The sequence below is a fragment of the Anser cygnoides genome, chromosome 5 (genome assembly GCF_040182565.1).
Source record: "Anser cygnoides isolate HZ-2024a breed goose chromosome 5, Taihu_goose_T2T_genome, whole genome shotgun sequence".
Classification (NCBI taxonomy): domain Eukaryota; kingdom Metazoa; phylum Chordata; class Aves; order Anseriformes; family Anatidae; genus Anser; species Anser cygnoides.
Genome location: NC_089877.1, coordinates 61,350,746 through 61,368,308, shown reverse-complemented (window position 1 = coordinate 61,368,308; position 17,563 = coordinate 61,350,746). Strand labels below are relative to the sequence as shown.

The window sequence follows — 17,563 nt, the reverse complement described above, 5'->3', positions numbered from 1 at the left end:
ATGGATGACATCATGCAGTACCTGCACTTGTGCCTGAGGAAGAAACCCCTGGACCACTTCTTCTTTGGAAACGAGGGAATGCCTGAGGAGATCATCTTGCCCCCAGATTTCCAAACGTCCAAACCACCCAACCTTTTCCAGCATGTGGCAAAGGACGGGACTACCTGCTCTACCACTCCGCTGCGTGAGTTCCATGACCTGCAAGATCGGCTCACAAGACTGCTGACCTTTGGGAACTGAAAGAGGCCTTCATGCACAGAGCTCTGCGGGGCGTCTGCTGACAGCAGGCAATGACCTTCCACCACAGAAATAAAGGGGAGAACACAGGACACAGAAAAGGATGGGAAAACTCTGTGCAGCAAAACGCTGCCAAGTGTGGCAAGGTCCTCATATGGACGGTCTGCCCAGTGCAGAGCCAGTGATGACTACAGTGGCTACAAATATGACTGTTCACCAAGTGCGGCAGAGCTGAGCACACTGGACACAGACGCTGCTGCTCAGTTGGCAGTGGGAGTTGCTCCTGTACGTTTTCTCTCTCCCACTTGGGGGAGGCAGATCCCATGCTGCTGAAGAGGCTGCTGCAGGGAGGCTTGAAGCAGAAACTTGTCTTAGCAGCAGGACAGTGACCAACCAGCCTCCTGGGGCATGTCCATTCACTCTGGGAGCTTCGACCTCTGCAAAAATGCCAATATATTGCCTGCTTGAACCAATGCTTTGAGAGATGAAATTCTTCTTGAGAACACCCCTTGGGGCTTCCACAGGCCCCAAAGGGAGCCTGAGGAGCTCCATCTGGCCACGTGCCTCTGCATTCGTGTGACGCTAGGGCCTGGGCTGCCCAGGGCAGCTGGGAGTCACTATGCCGCGGTGGGGACCGAGGGCGGGGCGGGGGTCCTGTGACGGGGCGGGGGCGCAGGTGACATCAGAGGACGTGTCACAATGGGGGAAGAAGACGTGTCACAATGGGGGGCGGCTTTTAAGGCAGCCGCAGGCAGCACTGCTGCATTTTGGCCTGAGCCATCGGTGAGTGCAGTACCAGGGGGAAGACTGGGATGGGCCAGGGCTGGGGCGCAACCGCCTGCCCCCTGAGGGCTTGCTAAGCCTGCAGCCAGGGCCCACCCGCTGGGGGCAGGGCTCGCGGCTGTCACCGTGAGTGAGTCCCTGCTGCCTCCCAGCTCCCTCACCCCCTCTCCTACCTGACCCCAGGGGCCTGCGGCTCCTGCCGTAGCTCCCTCAGCCGCCTCCCAGCTCCCTCACCCCCTCTCCTACCTGACCCCAGGGGCCTGTGGCTTCTGCCGTAGCTCCCTCAGCCGCCAGCCAGCTCCCACCCAGCCCCACTGACCTGCTTCTCTCTCACCTCTTTCAGACCATGGTTTTGGCAACTTTCTTTGTCCTGACGTTCCTGGGCTTAATCCATAGCCTGGCGAAGGTTGGGTACAAATTAGATGAAGCTACAAATGAGTACATGCGGCAGCGTGCGGAGGAGCTGCAAGAACGCATGATGCAGCTCCTGTTCGAAATGGAGGAGGGGGAGAAGGAGCAGAGCTGGGCGCATGTTGGAGCCCTGCTCTTATCTGTATTGCAGCACTGGCTGTTCTGGGCCTATGGTGGTGTTGCTCTCCTGTTCTTTTGGAACTTGCGGCTGCTCCTTAGAGATATCCCGGAAGATGAAAGCAGCAGTGAGGAGGAGAGCTCCAGCAGCGATGAGCAGCAGAATAATGAGAGAAATCCTGTTGAAGGAAGGGACGAAGGCAGGATTTTTGCAGAGAGAATCCAGTGGCCAGTGCAGAACATCCAAGTCAACTGTCGAGTGGTACAGTCAATGGTGGGAGACCTCCTCCGTTTCACCCGGCAGTCCCTGACGAACACTTTCTATCCGGTGCTGCATCCACCCATAGGAGTGGGTAGTGCCTTTGAAGGCTGGAGTCCCCATGAGAACGACACTGTCGTCTATCGCCTGCTTGTGCCCATGACGGCTCCTCGTGGGCACTCCTTCCACCTGGAGCTGGGCAATGAAGAGGAGCTGCCATCAAGGAACTCCTGTATTCGCGTGGAGCTGGAGTGCACGTGCGTGAGGGAGCAGGACTTTGAGAACATGGTGTGCTTCCTTCACCAACCTGAGGAGGAGCTGAGAAGAAATCCAGAGCCCAACCTCCTACAGACACTGTGCACTGGCTCCTACCTGGATGTGCATAAAACCTCCTACTGGTTCCAGCAATTGATGAAAAGAGCTTATAAATTTTTGCCCGAGTCGGCCAGAAGTCACATTGGTGTGCTGCCATCCAGACGCTCCTGCAGGCTTCGTACGATTGATGTCTTTGATAGAACCCTTTTCATTGAGATCATGTTTGGGGTGCAACAAGACGATTCAGCCATTTTTCTGAGCAGCGAGAAGACAGAGGCTATCTTCACCCCCGATACGACATGGCCACAGAGCTGCGCTGTGGCAGAGATTAAGTTCTTCCAGTACATAAAAGCGCATGCCCAGCAGGACAGTTTCCACCTCAGATGCATGCAGCTCTGTGCCCGGATACTGGTGGGCAATGATTTTACCACCTATGTCTTGAAGACAGTTGTCATGCACCTGCTGACCACCATCCCTTTGGAAAGCTGGCGCAGGAGGGATTTTTTGCAGCGGATGGATGACATCATGCAGTACCTGCACTGCTGCATAGTGGAGAAACGCCTGGACCACTTCTTCTTTGGAAATGAGGAAGTGCCTGAGGAGATCATCTTGCCCCCACATTTCCAAACGTCCAGACCACCCAACCTCTTCCAGCACATGGCACAGGAGCCAACTGTCCATGCCCGGGCGCTGCGTGAATTCCAGGAGCTGCGAGATCGGCTCACAAGACTGCTGACCTTTGGGAACTGAAAGAGGCCTTCATGCACAGAGCTCTGCGGGGCACTCTGCTGACAGCAGGCAATGACCTTCCACCACAGAAAGAAGACGGGAGAACGCAGGACACAGAAAAGGATGGGAAAACTCTGTGCTGCAACCCACTGCCAAGTGCGGCAAGGTCCTTGTATGGACAGTCTACCAAGCGTAGTAACCAGTGATGACTACGGTGGCTACAAAGATAACTATTTGCCACGTGCTGCAGAGCTGAGCGTGCTGGACATGGAGAAGATGCTGCTCAGCTGGCAGTGGGAATTGCTCGTCCGTGTTCTCTCCACAGCCAAACCACCCTTGGGGGAGGCACACCCCATGCAGCTGAAGAGGCCGCTGCAGGGAGGCTTGAAGCAGAGACTTCTTTACCAGCTGGACGGTGACCATCTGGCTCTTGCCCCGTGTCCACTCACTCCGGGAGCTTGGCCTCTACAAAAATGCTAATATATTGCTTGCTTGAACAAATGTTTTGTCCGTGAGTGTCTGTACCACACTTGGTCAGGAAAGGCGGGCATGAGGTGCTGACAGCTGGGCTGCTACAGCATCGGGGAGCATTTTGCTGTGGAGCTGATTCCGTGGGCTCCAACTGCGCTCCTTCCGGAGCTTAAGCTCTGCTGCCTGTCCTTGTTCCTCCAGCAGGGCAATGAGAATAGCTCAGCACCCTCCACAGTGCCGTCTGTTGCTGGTGTGCTGTGTGGAGTCTAAAGGGGGGACTTGTGCAACCTGAGGCAAACCATGCCCTGGGAGTCCAACGGCATTGCCCAGGATGACCGCGGGGAGGCAGAGGTCACGCTCTCCAGGTGGGGAGCCCCCTGCACAGGGGTGAGTGCCATCAGGGAACACTGGGGCTCTGCCTGCACTGGCTGCTGCACCACTACGAGCCTCAGGCACAAGCCAACGCAGAGCAGCGTCTCCAAGAGCTGGAGGTGGGGCTAAGGCAGGAAGAGGAGGAGTGAGCGTCCGGCAGCGCTGGGCACCTCCCCTCCCGCACACCCTCATTGCCATTCAGAACTGTCTCCCTCGAAGCACTGCGCTCTTGTGCCGGCGCAGCAGGCACACAGATCTGGCCAGGGAGAGGCCCCATTCCACCACCAGCATAGCCACCAGGACCCAGCCGCCAGTGGCACGGAGGCACCGAGAGCACTCCCACGTCCACAGGCTCCGAGGCCAGCACCAAGGGAGCCGATGTGGCATAATGACCACACGGACACCAGGGTGCTTTTAGGATCAGGAACTGCCACTACTTTATTGATGACATAACATCAGCTCTCTCTTACTGAGGGCCTAACTTCATCCCTCATATTGAGGACATAACTTAATTATCCTTGTCGCATCCCCATGTTGAGGACAGGCTCCCTTCTCATACCATTCGCCCCACAGCAGTTCTTTTCCACTAACCATTCATTGGTCAACACCCAGCAACTTCCATGCCTTAATGGCTGGAGAACAAGCAACCCGAGAAGGCAAGGCGTCTCCTGAATCCCCCTTCTTTGTTCCCTCTAAACTCTACATTCCTGATGGCCTCATCGTTAAGAGTCTGATGTTATCACCAACCATGGGGCTTGTCGACCCCCATGGCCACACTCCCACATCTCCCTCTTCTTTATTAACATAAAAAAGCGCGATTAACACAAACTAAAACACAGAGAAAAACTACCAGGCATACTAATTCTGTCTTTAGCAAACTTTGTAACCACACCCCTAGGAGAGGCAGGCACTGAGTGCTGCCCAGCCGGGCGGGGCTCTGGCTGTCCCTCCAGCTCCTGGAGTCCTTGTTTGTGGGTCCTGCATATGCCAGCAGGACCCTCCCATACGTTGTTTTTTGTTTGAGCTGGAGTACAAACCGCGGAGGAGGCCGGATGGACCTATCCTGCTGACACCCATCTAGGACCGGCTCATGTTAAAACACAAGCACAACCTCGGCCCCAGGTTATTAGAGTGTAGGGCCCTTCCCAATGATTGGTGCTTTAATTTTTTACCATGACTTGTGTCCTTTCTTTAACTGAGTTTCTCCCAGATCTGTCTCCCAGATCTGTCTGTTGTCTTCTCTCCTGCATGGACAGACGCAAGGACTTTCTTCTGTCCATCGATTTAAAAATTTAAGAACATAGCATACTTTAGCTGTCCTTCCCTGGGGGTCACACCCCTACCCCCCCTTTTTTGTTTTAGAAGCATAGCTTTAGGGTACCATGGGCCTGTTTAATAATTGCTTGACCCGTGGGGAGAATGAGGTATACCCGTCAGATGTTGAATACCCCACTGCTGAAAAAAAAAAAAGTGGGGTGCATGGGCCCCATATCCTGGCCCACTATCTGTGTTAATCCTTTTTGGAACTCCTAATTTCACATAAGCTGACAGAAGATGTTTACACACATCCTTTGCCTTTTCTCCTGCACGAACAGATGTAAAAATACAATCAGAAAAGGTATCAATTGAAACATAAACATAGCAAAGTTTTCCAAATTCTGGCAAGTGTTTAACAAACAATCCTTTAAGTCTATTACTGTTAATGTCCGTGACTGGGGGAGCACAGCTGGAGATGGCAATCCCGGTTGAAGTGCTCCCATATCTTCCATGACTTCATTAATTTTTCTCAGACCATATAACAGTCTCCATTTTCCATTCCTTTTCTTGATTACAAACACCGGAGAGTTCCAGGGCTAGTCATGGGAACAATATATCTCGCTTTAAGTTGTTAAGCAACTCAGCCTTCGGGCCCTATGTATCCTATTCCTCCCCGATCGAAGGGAAACAGATCCAGCTCCTTTTCGGGGCCTATAGAGCCTGAATCAAAAGGAACATTCAGGTCACCACGGGGCGTAACAGCAAAGGCCTGCGTTGGCTGTAGCAGCGGAGGGGCCGATGGCATAGCAGGCGGATCAGTAAATGAGCCCGCAGCTCCCTCGCTATCTGGCCACATGTCCCTGATTGTGGTCCCACATGGCTCTTTAAGACCTCAGATATTGCTCGCCAGGTGCCGAGCAATCCCGCCTCAACCTTGTTGTTTTTAGTAGCAGAGTCCCACAGCTTGACCTCAGTTTGGTCCCATGTTTCAGGATCATAAACTGTCTGATTCGTAATAAAGGGAATAAGCTGTAAGGTTACCAGGACATTTTTTGTTTCTAAGGTCATACGATTCCCCATAGCGCGAAACTGCTTACCTTCGGCCAGTGAGGGGCAGTTGTGTGCGCGGGTCCGCTTCTCTCAGCTTCAGCTTCTTTTCAGCTCCAGTGCGCCTATTTCCAGCGACTTTCAGTATGAACTTCTTTCCAGCTCTGGTGCGCTTATTTCCAGCGACTTTCAATACGAGCTTCTTTGAGCGGTTTGCTGAGTTTGGCCGAACCTATCTTCATGAGGCGATCAATGTCCCGGTTCCTGTCCTGGTGCCTGTTCTGCTAGCCTGTCCCTATTCATTCCTTTTTTGGTTTTGTCCCTGTTTGGGCGCCATTTGTGGGACATGCAAAGGGATTCTGGGGAGCACCGTCTGGCCACGTGCCTCTGCATTCGTGTGACGCTAGGGCCTGGGCTGCCCAGGGCAGCTGGGAGTCGCTATGCCGCGGTGGGGACCGAGGGCGGGGCGGGGGCGCAGGTGACATCAGAGGACGTGTCACAATGGGGGAAGAAGACGTGTCACAATGGGGGGCGGCTTTTAAGGCAGCCGCAGGCAGCACTGCTGCATTTTGGCCTGAGCCATCGGTGAGTGCAGTACCAGGGGGAAGACTGGGATGGGCCAGGGCTGGGGCGCAATCGCCTGCCCCCTGAGGGCTTGCTAAGCCTGCAGCCAGGGCCCACCCGCTCGGGGCAGGGCTCGTGGCTGTCACCGCAAGTACTGGCCACAGTCCCTGCTGCCTCCCAGCTCCCTCACCCCCTCTCCTACCTGACCCCAGGGGCCTGCGGCTCCTGCCGTAGCTCCCTCAGCCGCCTCCCAGCTCCCTCACCCCCTCTCCTACCTGACCCCAGGGGCCTGTGGCTCCTGCCATAGCTCCCTCAGCCGCCAGCCAGCTCCCACCCAGCCCCACTGACCTGCTTCCCTCTGACCTCTTTCAGACCATGGTTTTGGCAACTTTCTTCGTCCTGACGTTCCTGGGCTTAATCCATAGCCTGGCGAAGGTTGGGTACAAATTAGATGACGCTACAAATGAGTACATGCGGCAGCGTGCGGAGGAGCTGCAAGAACGCATGATGCAGCTCCTGTTGGAAATGGAGGAGGGGGAGAAGGAGCAGAGCTGGGCACATGTTGGAGCCCTGCTCTTATCTGCATGGCAGCACTGGCGGTTCTGGGCCTGTGTTGGTGTTGCTCTCCTGTTCTTTTGGAACTTGTGGCTGCTCCTTAGAGATATCCCGGAAGATGAAAGCAGCAGTGAGGAGAGCTCCAGCAGCGAAGAAGAGGAGGAAGAGGAAGAAAGAGTACCACCACTCCCCAATGATGCAAGAGATCTGCGTGAATTTGTAGCTCAGCGCATCTACTGGCCACTCCCGGATCCGACCATCAGATGCCCACTGGTGGAGGAGGTTGTGGGAGACCTCCTGCATGTCTTTGACTCAGTCATTCTAAATACTTTCTTTCCGAAGCTGCAACGAGCCATCGGAGTGGGCAGTGCCTTTGAAGGTTGGAATCCCCATGGGAATGATGCTGTCTACCGCCTACTTGTGCCCATGACGGCCCCGCGTGGGCACTCCTTCCACCTGGAGCTGGGCAATGAAGAGGATATGCTGGCGAGGAACTCCTCTATCCGTGTGGAGCTGGAGTGCACGTGCGCAAGGCAGCAGGACTTTGGGGACATGCTGTGCTTCCTCCACCATTCTGAGGATGAGCTGAAAAAACAGGACCCGAGCCTCCTAGACACCCTCTGCACCGATTCCTACCTAGATGCGGAGAAGACTGCAAGGTGGTTCCAGAACTTCGTGAAAACAGCCTGGGTGCTTATCCCTCAGTCGGAGGTTTACAAGGTAAATGTGCTGCCCTCCACCCGCACGTGCAAGCTCCAGCTGAGAAATGCTGCCAGGAGAAAACTCACCATTGAGATAATATTTGGGGTGCAGCAAGATGATTCAGACATCTTCCTGAGCAGCCAGATGAGAAGGGGCACCTCTGTCCCCAGCACAACATGGCCACAGAGCTGTGCTGTTGCAGAGAGGAAGTTCTTCCAGCACGTGGCCAGAGAAGCCTTGTTCAACCGCATACACCTCAAGTGCCTGCAGATTTGCGCCCGTATGGTGGTGGGCACAAGCTTTCACACCTACATCATCAAGACTATTGTCATGCACCTCCTGACCACTATCCCCTTGGAAGTGTGGCATGAGATGGATTTTCTGCTTCGGCTGGATGATATCATTCGGTACCTGCGCTGCTGTGTGGAAGAGAAGTGCCTCAACCACTTCTTCTTTGGCAACGAGATGGTGCCCGATGTGATTGTCCTGCCACCAGCCTTCCAACTGTCCGGCCTGGTCAACCTCTTCCAGCACCTGAAGCGGAATCCATATGCCAAAGCTGAGGCACTGCAGAAGTTCGAGGTGGTGCGAGATCGGCTCAAAAGACTGCTGATCTACGGACATGAAAGAGACCGTCGTGCACAGCGAGAGCGCTCTGCTGACGGCAGATGATGAACTGCTAGCACTCTGTGGGGAGCCGGACCTCATGCAGCTCCAGAGGCTGCTTCATGGACGCTTGATGCAGAGACTCCTGATACCAACTGGGCTTGGTTCCTCCTTATTTGGGACAGTGGGAGCTTCCCCTTGTCTACTTAACATGCTCCCCACTGCTATGCTACTGTCATATGCCTGCACAATCATTTTTGAATACGCAAGGTTAGTGGAATTTTCCACTGCAAAAACACCTATTGCAAAAACACGTTGTTTCTCATGTGCAGAAAACAGTCAAGTGGTTCCAGGAACTGGTGACAAACCTGGGTGGCTACGCCTCAGTCACCCGAACTCCAGCTAATATTGCTGCCCTCTACCCGCTTCTGCAAGCTCAGGCTGACCAGTATCTTCAAGGAAACCCTCTCCATCGAGATGATGCTTGGGGTACAGGAAGGCAACTCGGACCCCTTCGTGAGCTTCGAGTAGGCAGAGCGCATTGTTAGCAGCAGCACGAGGTGGCCACAGAGCTGCGCTGTGCCAGAGATGCAGTTCTTGAGGACACAGGTACGCATGCCTGGCACAACACCTTCCACCTTTGGACATCTGCAGCTCTGTGTCTGCATCCTGTTAGGCACCAGCTTTGCCACCCATGCCTTGAAGACAGCTAGCACGCACCTCCTGACCACCATCCCCTTGGCAAGCATGCACAGGAGGGATTTCCAGCCCCAAAGCCAGTGATGATTGTGGTGGCTACGAAGATGACTGACAGACATCCTGCTTGCCACATGCCCCTGAGCTGAGCACGCTGGACATGGAGAAGATGCTGCTCAGCTGGCAGTGGGAATTGCTCGTCCGTGTTCTCTCCACAGCCAAACCACCCTTGGGGGAGGCACACCCCATGCAGCTGAAGAGGCCGCTGCAGGGAGGCTTGAAGTAGAGATTCCTCTTTCCAGCTGGACAGTGACCACCTGGGCTCTCGGGGAGTGTCCATTCATTCCGGGAGCTTTGACCTCTGCAAAAATGCCAAAAAAAATTGCTTACTTGAAGAAATGCTTTGTTTGTGAGTGTCTGTACCACTCTCGGTCAGGAAAGGCAGGCATGAGATGCTGACAGCTTGGCTGCCACAGCATCAGGGAACATTTTGCTGAGAAGGTGATCCAATAATCTCCTTCTTTCCCGGTAACAAAGGCATTAACTAAGGCATTTTCTGATGCATTAACAAAAGCCTTAGAAAATGAAGTAGAATACTCTAAGATCGATAAGCAATTAATTGAAGATGTAAATGGAAAATGTTACCTGCAGGTTTAACACAAATAAATGATGGGAGAATTGTTATACCACATTATATTAGATGGTAATTGGAGAACATAATAAAGTATGCTGGGGAGCTGAAATATTATAACAGTTTTTAAGTAGAAAATGGATTGGACCTCATTTGTATACCATTGTCAGACAAGTATCGAAACAATATGTCATACGTCTTAAAAATAACCCACAGACAGGAATCAAACCCCAAATGGGAACAATAGGGAAGGGAAATATTCCTGGGAAACAGTGGCAAATTGATTTTTTAGAACTCCCAAGAAAAGGGGCGTTTAAATGCCTATTGGTACTAACAGACACCTTTTCCAGATGGCCAGGAGCATTCCCGTGTAGAACTAACAAAGCCAGAGAAGTGTCCAAAGTATTGTTGGATGAAATTATACCAAGATTTGGTGTACCCTCAGTAATGTCATCTGACAGGGGACCACACTTCACTGCAGAACTGACCCAACAAGTCAGCAAAGTGCTGGGGATTGATTGGCAACAACACACTCCGTATAGGCCACAGGCAAGAGGCCAAGTGGAAAAAAATGAATCATTTGATAAAACAACAGATTGCTAAAATCTGTCAAGAAACCAATATGCGCTGGTAAAACTAAGACCCTTCGAGACATTGTATGGCAGGTCTTACCAAATGCCATACAAAAGAGAAGATCTAACCCAAGTAGGAAACCAGTATTTGCAACAACATATTCTAGTTTTGGGCAAGCAACTAGAACAAATCAATAAGAACGTTTTAGGCACTAGACCTTTTATTAGTCTCCCAAGGGGGAATATGCACTTTAATAAATATTAGTTGCTGTATGTATGTAAATGAGGCAGGATGAATTGAGACTGATCTAAAAAAAAAAAAAAAAAGAAAAAGAAGTTTGGAAAAGACCAAGATCTTACAAAAGGTAGTTCAAGATGACACCTGTGGGGTTTTCAAGAATTATGGAACAAAATGATCTCTTGGTTACCCAACTTCTTGACTTAAGTAATTGTTTATAGGAATATTGATCTCACTTTAACTAGTATTCTTAACTGAAAATTAATTCTTAATTCTTTACTAGTATTCTTAAGTGTATTAGTACAGTGTGCATTTTGGTGCTGTATAAAAGGACTAGATGATTATGAAACCTGAAAGTGTAACCGAATCAAGCACCATGTAGAAACTGGTAAGAATTTTATGAAAACTTTGAATCAAGGAGTGTCAAGGAGTGCTGTAAGCAAAAGAATTTGCCTTAGGATAAAGAAAAGGGGGGACTTGAGACAGGGAACAAGATAAAGGATGTTGATTCCTTAAGTCTTAGCTAGCACAATTAACGACCCAAAGATAAGGGAATAAAAGACTGTATGCATAGGTAATGGAACCAGCAAGAACTGTCTTGACTGCTGAAGTCTGTCAAAGACAGGAAAGGTCAGAAGTTTAGCAGCGAGGAAGACTTCTGGCCTTCATCAAGAGACCACCAGAGTATGCCGGACGACCACCCAAGGACTCCAGTATGCATGCAAATAGGGGCGGGAACCTACATTAATGGTTCTTCAGAGACCTGATGAATATGCAAGAGACGCATGGGAAATGAAATGAATATGTATTTATCCCACTAATATAAGCACACTGCCAGTAACCCTTGGTGCGCAAGCTAGGTGGAGTTATCCCCCTTGCGCCTGGCATGTGTGCACAGTGCCAAATAAACATACCTGCTTTATAACTACTCCGAGGTTATAGAGTCTGATTTCCGCAAATCAATGGCTGTGGCAATCTTCCTGTCTCTGCTGGTTCTGAGCCTTATCCGCACCCTACACGATATGGGCAAACGCTTGAGAGGTCTTGTGTAACTATCATAACAGGAGAGCTGTAAATGTTCCAGTGCTCTAAAAGCCCAGGATCCTTCCCCTTTGCAGTCATACACTGTAGTACACAGGCAGTTCTTCCATGATGTGCAAATCAAACGGTGTCCACATCATGTACTCTAGGATATTGGGAATCATAAGTGAAATCTGAAATCAGATGCTTTCCCTACATTCTTCTATACCAGCATTTTGCCATCCATAGCCCATAATTTTTTTCACAAATGCTTGTTTTGCTGCAAAATGGCTATAATTACACCACATTTTGCCATGTGCTGGAGCATTACCTGGGCCCTTGCAACCCCCAGCAAAGCAGCCGTGTCTCCTATCAAGTACGCTGCTGCTCCCCTCAGAGCTGTGGCAGCCTCTGGGGCCTGTCAGGAATGTCCCAGCCCCCCCCTCAGGGTCATTGATGGCTGTCAGGAATATCCCTACTCACATCATGGCCGTTGGTGCTTGTCAGGAACATCCCTGTCCACCTCAGGGCCCTTGGTGCCTGTCAGGAATGTCCCTGCTCCCCTCAAGGCCATGCAACAGCCTGGCCTGAGCCATCCGTGAGGTGAGTGCAGCAGCAGGGGGAAGGCTGGGATGGGCCAGGGCTGGGGCACAAAAGCTGGCCCCCCGAGGGCTTGCTAAGCCTGCAGCCAGGGCCCAGCCACTTGGGGCAGGGCTCGTGGCTGTCACCGCAAGTACTGGCCACAGTCCCTGCTGCCTCCCAGCTCCCTCACCCCCTCTCCTACCTGACCCCAGGGGCCTGTGGCTTCTGCCGTATCTCCCTCAGCCACCATCCATCTCCCACCCAGCCCCACTGACCTGCTTCTCTCTCACCTCTTTCATACCATGGTTTCGGCAACTTTCTTTTTCCTGACGTTCTTGGGCTTAACCCAGAGCCCAGAGGAGGTCGGCAATGAATTGGATGACGCTACAAATGAGCGCATGCGGCAGTATGCGGAGGAGCTGCAAGAACGCATGATGCAGCTCCTGTTGGAAATGGAGGAGGGGGAGAAGGAGCAGAGCTGGGTGCATGTTGGAGCCCTGCTCTTATCTGCGTTGCAGCACTGGCAGTTCTGGGCCTGTGTTGGTGTTACTCTCCTCTCCTTTTGGCTATTTTTTCTGCTTCATAAAAAGCTCGAGGAGCTTGACGACAGCAGCGATGAGGAGAGCTCCAGCAACGATGAGGACAGGGGAGGACAAGCACCAGTGATCAATGATGCATTGGATGCAGGCAGGTTTATTGCACAGAGCATCCAATGGCGCCAGCTAGACCTGACCACCAAATGCCAGCTTGTGGAGGATCTGGTGCACGGCTTTTTCTTTGTATTTGAGTGGATCTTGACAGACACTTTCTTTCCAGTGCTGCATTCACCCATTGGAGTGGGCAGTGCCTTTGAAGGCTGGAGTCCCCGTGAGGATGATACTGTCTACCGCTTCCTTGCACCCATGACGGCTCCTCGTGGGCACTCCTTCCACCTGGAGCAGAACTCCATATGGGAGCTGCCATCAAGGAATTCTCGCATTCGCGTGGAGCTGGAGTGCACGTGCGTGTGGGAGCAGGACTTTGGGAACATGGTGTGCTTCCTTCACCAACCTGAGGAGGAGCTGAGAAGAAATCCGGAGCCCAGCCTCCTACAAACTCTGTGCACTGGCTCCTACCTGGATGTGCGTAAAACCTCCTACTGGTTCCAGCAACTGGTGAAATCAACCTGGAAAACTCTGCCTGAATCAGGTGCATGGCAGGTAAATGTGCTGACATCCAGCCACTCTTGCAGGCTTCATTTGATTGATGACACCGAATCAACCCTGTTCGCTGAGATAATGTTTGGGGTACAACAAGGCGATTCAGACATTTTTCTGAGCAGCGAGAACACTGAGGCTATCTTTACCCCAGACACAATATGGCCACAGAGCTGCGCTGTGGCAGAGATGAAGTTCTTCCGGCACATAGCCGCAAATGCCCAGCAGGACAGTTTCCACCTCAGATGCATGCAGCTCTGTGCCCGTATCCTGGTGGGCAATGATTTTACCACGTATATGTTGAAGACAGTTGTTATGCACCTGCTGACCACCATCCCTTTGGAAAGCTGGCGCAGGAGGGATTTTTTGCAGCGGATGGATGACATCATGCAGTACCTGCGCTCGTGCCTGAGGAAGAAACGCCTGGACCACTTCTTCTTTGGAAACGAGGCAATGCCTGAAGAGATCATCTTGCCCCCAGATTTCCAAACGTCCAGACCACCCAACCTCTTCCAGCACATGGCAAAGGACGGGAATACCTACTCCCAGGCGATGCATGAATTCCGTGAGCTGCAAGATCGGCTCACAAGAATGCTGACCTTTGGGAACTGAAAGAGGCCTTCATGCACAGAGCTCTGCGGGGCGCTCTGCTGACAGCAGGCAATGACCTTCCACCACAGAAAGAAGACGGGAGAACGCAGGACACAGAAAAGGATGGGAAAACTCTGTGCTGCAACCCACTGCCAAGTGCGGCAAGGTCCTTGTATGGACAGTCTACCAAGCATAGTAACCAGTGATGACTACGGTGGCTACAAAGATAACTATTTGCCACGTGCTGCAGAGCTGAGCGTGCTGGACATGGAGAAGATGCTGCTCAGCTGGCAGTGGGAATTGCTCGTCCGTGTTCTCTCCACAGCCAAACCACCCTTGGGGGAGGCACACCCCATGCAGCTGAAGAGGCCGCTGCAGGGAGGCTTGAAGCAGAGACTTCTTTACCAGCTGGACGGTGACCATCTGGCTCTTGCCCCGTGTCCACTCACTCCGGGAGCTTGGCCTCTACAAAAATGCTAATATATTGCTTGCTTGAACAAATGTTTTGTCCGTGAGTGTCTGTACCACACTTGGTCAGGAAAGGCGGGCATGAGGTGCTGACAGCTGGGCTGCTACAGCATCGGGGAGCATTTTGCTGAGGAACTGATCTAATAATCTTCTTCTCTCCCATCTCTCCCATGCTATGGCTGTGGCAATCTTCCTCTCTCTGCTGGTTCTGAGCCTTTTCCACACCCTGCACTATATGGGCAAACATTTGCAAGTTCTTCTGTAACTGTCATATCAAGAGAGCTGTAAATGTCCCAGTGCTCTAAAAGCCCAGGGTCCTTCCCCTTTGCAGTCATACACTGCAGAACACAGGCAGTTCTTCCATGACGTGCAAATCAAATGGTGTCCCTATCATGTACTCTACGTATGGTAGGGCTGTGTCTCCACCCCTGGGGCAGTCGCTTCCAGGTGTATTGGACCCCCCTCCAAGTAAAAGCAAACTGTGGCCTGCACTCTGCTGCTAAAGGGATGGAGAAAAATGCATTAGCTATATCAATTGTGGCATACCACTTGGCTGCCTTTGATTCCAGTTTGTATTGGAGTTCTAGAATGTCTGGCACTGTAGCACCCAGCGGTGGCGTGACTTCATTCAGGCCACGATAGTCCACTGTCAGTCTCCACTCACCATTAGACTTTCGCACTGGCCATATGGGACTATTAAAGGGTGAGTGAATCTTGCTGATCATCCCTTGGCTCTCCAGTTGATGAATTAGCTTATGGATGGGAATCGGGGAGTCTCGGTTGGTGTGATATTGCTGCCAGTGCACAGCTGTGGTAGCGATTGGCACCTGCTGTTCTTTGACGCTCAGCAACCCAACAGAAGGGTCCTCCGAGAGACTGGGTAATGTAGAAAACTGTTTAATGTCCTCTTTCTCTAAGGCAGCTATGCCGAAAGCCCACCAGTACCATTTTGGGTCCTTGAAATATCCTCTCCTGAGATAGTCTATGCCAAGGATGCATGGAGCATCCAGGCCAGTCACAATACGGTGCTTTTGCCATTCTCTCCCAGTTAGACTCACTTCAGCCTCCAATACTGTTAACTGCTGGGATCCCCCTGTCACCCCATAAATACAGATGGGTTCTGCCCCTATATAGCTTGATGGCATTACAGTACACTGTGCACTGGTGTCTACTAAAGCCTTATACTTCTGTGCGTCTGATGTGCCAGGCCATCGAATCCACACAGTCCGATAAACCCAATTGTGCCTCTCCTCCCCCTGGTTTGAGGCAAGGCCTCTCTAATCCTGGTCAGAATCTTCATTTCTGTGTCTGGAGGACTGCCCACTGGAAATTGGAGCAGCAAGTTTCTCAGAGAACCTCTTTTTTCCAATTGTTTTACCTTGCAACTCATGTACCCATGCCTCTAGGGTCAAGGTAGATTTTCCATCCCATTTTCTCATGTTGTCTCCATGGTCACGTAGGTAAAACCACAGGCCGGCACGAGGTGTGTACCCACTGTATCTTCTTCCTTGCACAGAAGGATGTTTACCCCTGATAGCTGAGGCACTGTTTTGTACAGGTGGGGAGGAAGATAAATTCTCTCTGAGTTGGTGGACCTCTTCAGAATGTTTCTCCAAAGTATTCTCTTTTAGTCTGTGGAACTCCTGAGAAAGTTTTTCCACAGTCGATATGCAGGCCTTTACGGAAAAGGAGAGACTCTTCGTACTGCCGGAGTTATTTAGCCAATTCATCCACCGTGGGTTCCTCGTGGTCTTTTCAGGTCATTACTGCCAATGAGCTGGCATATGATGATGGTGCACTCTGTACAAACTTCTGCCACATGGGTTGTCTACACTTGACTTCATCTGGATCTTTGGATATCTGTTCATTGTCTAGGTCCCTATAAATCACCTCCCGTACAGCCAATTCCCTCAGGAACTGGATTCCCTTCTCTATAGTGGTCCACTTGCCTGGTAGACATACAAGTTCTTCCTTGAAGGGATCCCTTTCCTTCACGACTGACAGGAGACACCTCCAAAGGCTGAAGCCTGGTGCTCCCTTTCCAATTGCTTTGTCAATGCCTGCATCCCTAGCAAGGGATTCCATCTGCCTGGCTTCCCTTCCCTCTAATTCCAGACTATTGGCTCCAGTGTTCCAGCACCAGAGCAGCCAGGTGACAAGCTACTCACGTGGAAAATGACTGAAATCTTTTCACACATCTCATAGCTCACGCTGGTATAGGTTTCAGGTAGTTATTGATGTTTTTTCGACATCTTCATCTTTGTCCTCCTGTTCCTCTGATAACCCGGCCTTGTCTTCTCCATACCTAGTCTTATTAGGAGTTTCTCTGCGTTCTAAATGATCTGACTCTCTAAACCATTTTTTCCTCTTGGTTATGGGTACAACTGACACTGGTACAGTTTGTTTCCTTGGCCCAGTGTTGGGACCCGTTGTAAGGCTTGGAGTGGCCTCTGGGCCTGTCTCAGGGGTTGAAGTGGCCGCAGGGTCTGCCACTGGGGTTATATTGACATTGAATGCAGCTCAGTTAGTATAGGCCAAGCCCCAGTACGTTGCAGTGATTTGTGTATCTCTGGTATTGCCAGGGTGACAACACACCTTTTTCAAGCACTCTACAAGTTTTTTAGGATTTTGCAATTGTTCAGAGGTGAATTTCCAACGCACTGGAGGTGCCCACTGCTCTAGATGCCTGCCCATATTTTCCCACTCTCCCTACCACTCATGACTATCCTGCCTCAGAACAGATCTCTGGATGACACTCTTAAGTATTTGTTTAACCTTAAAGAAAACCTGAAGCGCATTGAGGAGACATAACAATAAGAACATGCTGGTCTGAACATCCCAAGGATGTTCGAACTTTTGGAAGGCTACCATAACTCACCTGGAGGAGAAGAAAGGGGTAGAGGAGAAAGGGAGAGTGAACAAATGGGAAAAAACATCTTCCCCTAACCCCTCCATAGATAGTCTTCCTGAAGGAAAAGTGTGAAAAGTGTAATTATTAATAGTTTCTGAGGTAGGGTTCCCAAAGTATGGAGTTGACGGCAATGCTGAGTACAAATACCAGATTAGTCTCACGGCCAGTAATTTTATCATATCATAAGCCAGTGTTACACAGTACAGCATAATAATAACCCTATACCAACCCCC

At 51.3% G+C, this 17,563-nt stretch overlaps 3 protein-coding genes across 3 annotated transcripts; all 3 read left to right on the top strand.

Moving 5' to 3' along the window:
- Positions 1-857: 857 nt before the first annotated feature.
- LOC125183021 (inositol 1,4,5-trisphosphate receptor-interacting protein-like 1) lies at positions 858-3,378 on the top strand. Its single transcript, XM_048065997.2, has one exon. It carries the CDS (start codon positions 1,367-1,369, stop codon positions 2,870-2,872), a length of 1,506 nt encoding a protein of 501 aa, XP_047921954.2. The 5' UTR covers positions 858-1,366; the 3' UTR covers positions 2,873-3,378.
- Positions 3,379-6,061: 2,683 nt separating this feature from the next.
- Positions 6,062-10,272, top strand: LOC106037264 (inositol 1,4,5-trisphosphate receptor-interacting protein-like 1). The gene is made up of 3 exons (XM_066998320.1): positions 6,062-8,483; positions 8,758-8,768; positions 8,813-10,272. The coding sequence occupies exons 1-3, from the start codon at positions 6,938-6,940 to the stop codon at positions 8,954-8,956; spliced, it is 1,701 nt and encodes a 566-aa protein (XP_066854421.1). The 5' UTR covers positions 6,062-6,937; the 3' UTR covers positions 8,957-10,272.
- Positions 10,273-12,572: 2,300 nt separating this feature from the next.
- On the top strand, positions 12,573-14,478 carry LOC125183044 (inositol 1,4,5-trisphosphate receptor-interacting protein-like 1). The gene has a single exon (XM_048066161.2). The coding sequence runs from the start codon at positions 12,596-12,598 to the stop codon at positions 13,970-13,972; it is 1,377 nt and encodes a 458-aa protein (XP_047922118.2). The 5' UTR covers positions 12,573-12,595; the 3' UTR covers positions 13,973-14,478.
- Positions 14,479-17,563: the final 3,085 nt, after the last annotated feature.

Coding starts and splice junctions, on each gene's coding strand:
- LOC125183021 (XM_048065997.2), top strand. CDS start 1,367: ATGGTTTTGGCAACTTTCTTTGTCCTGACGTTCCTGGGCTTAATCCAT.
- LOC106037264 (XM_066998320.1), top strand. CDS start 6,938: ATGGTTTTGGCAACTTTCTTCGTCCTGACGTTCCTGGGCTTAATCCAT.
- LOC125183044 (XM_048066161.2), top strand. CDS start 12,596: ATGATGCAGCTCCTGTTGGAAATGGAGGAGGGGGAGAAGGAGCAGAGC.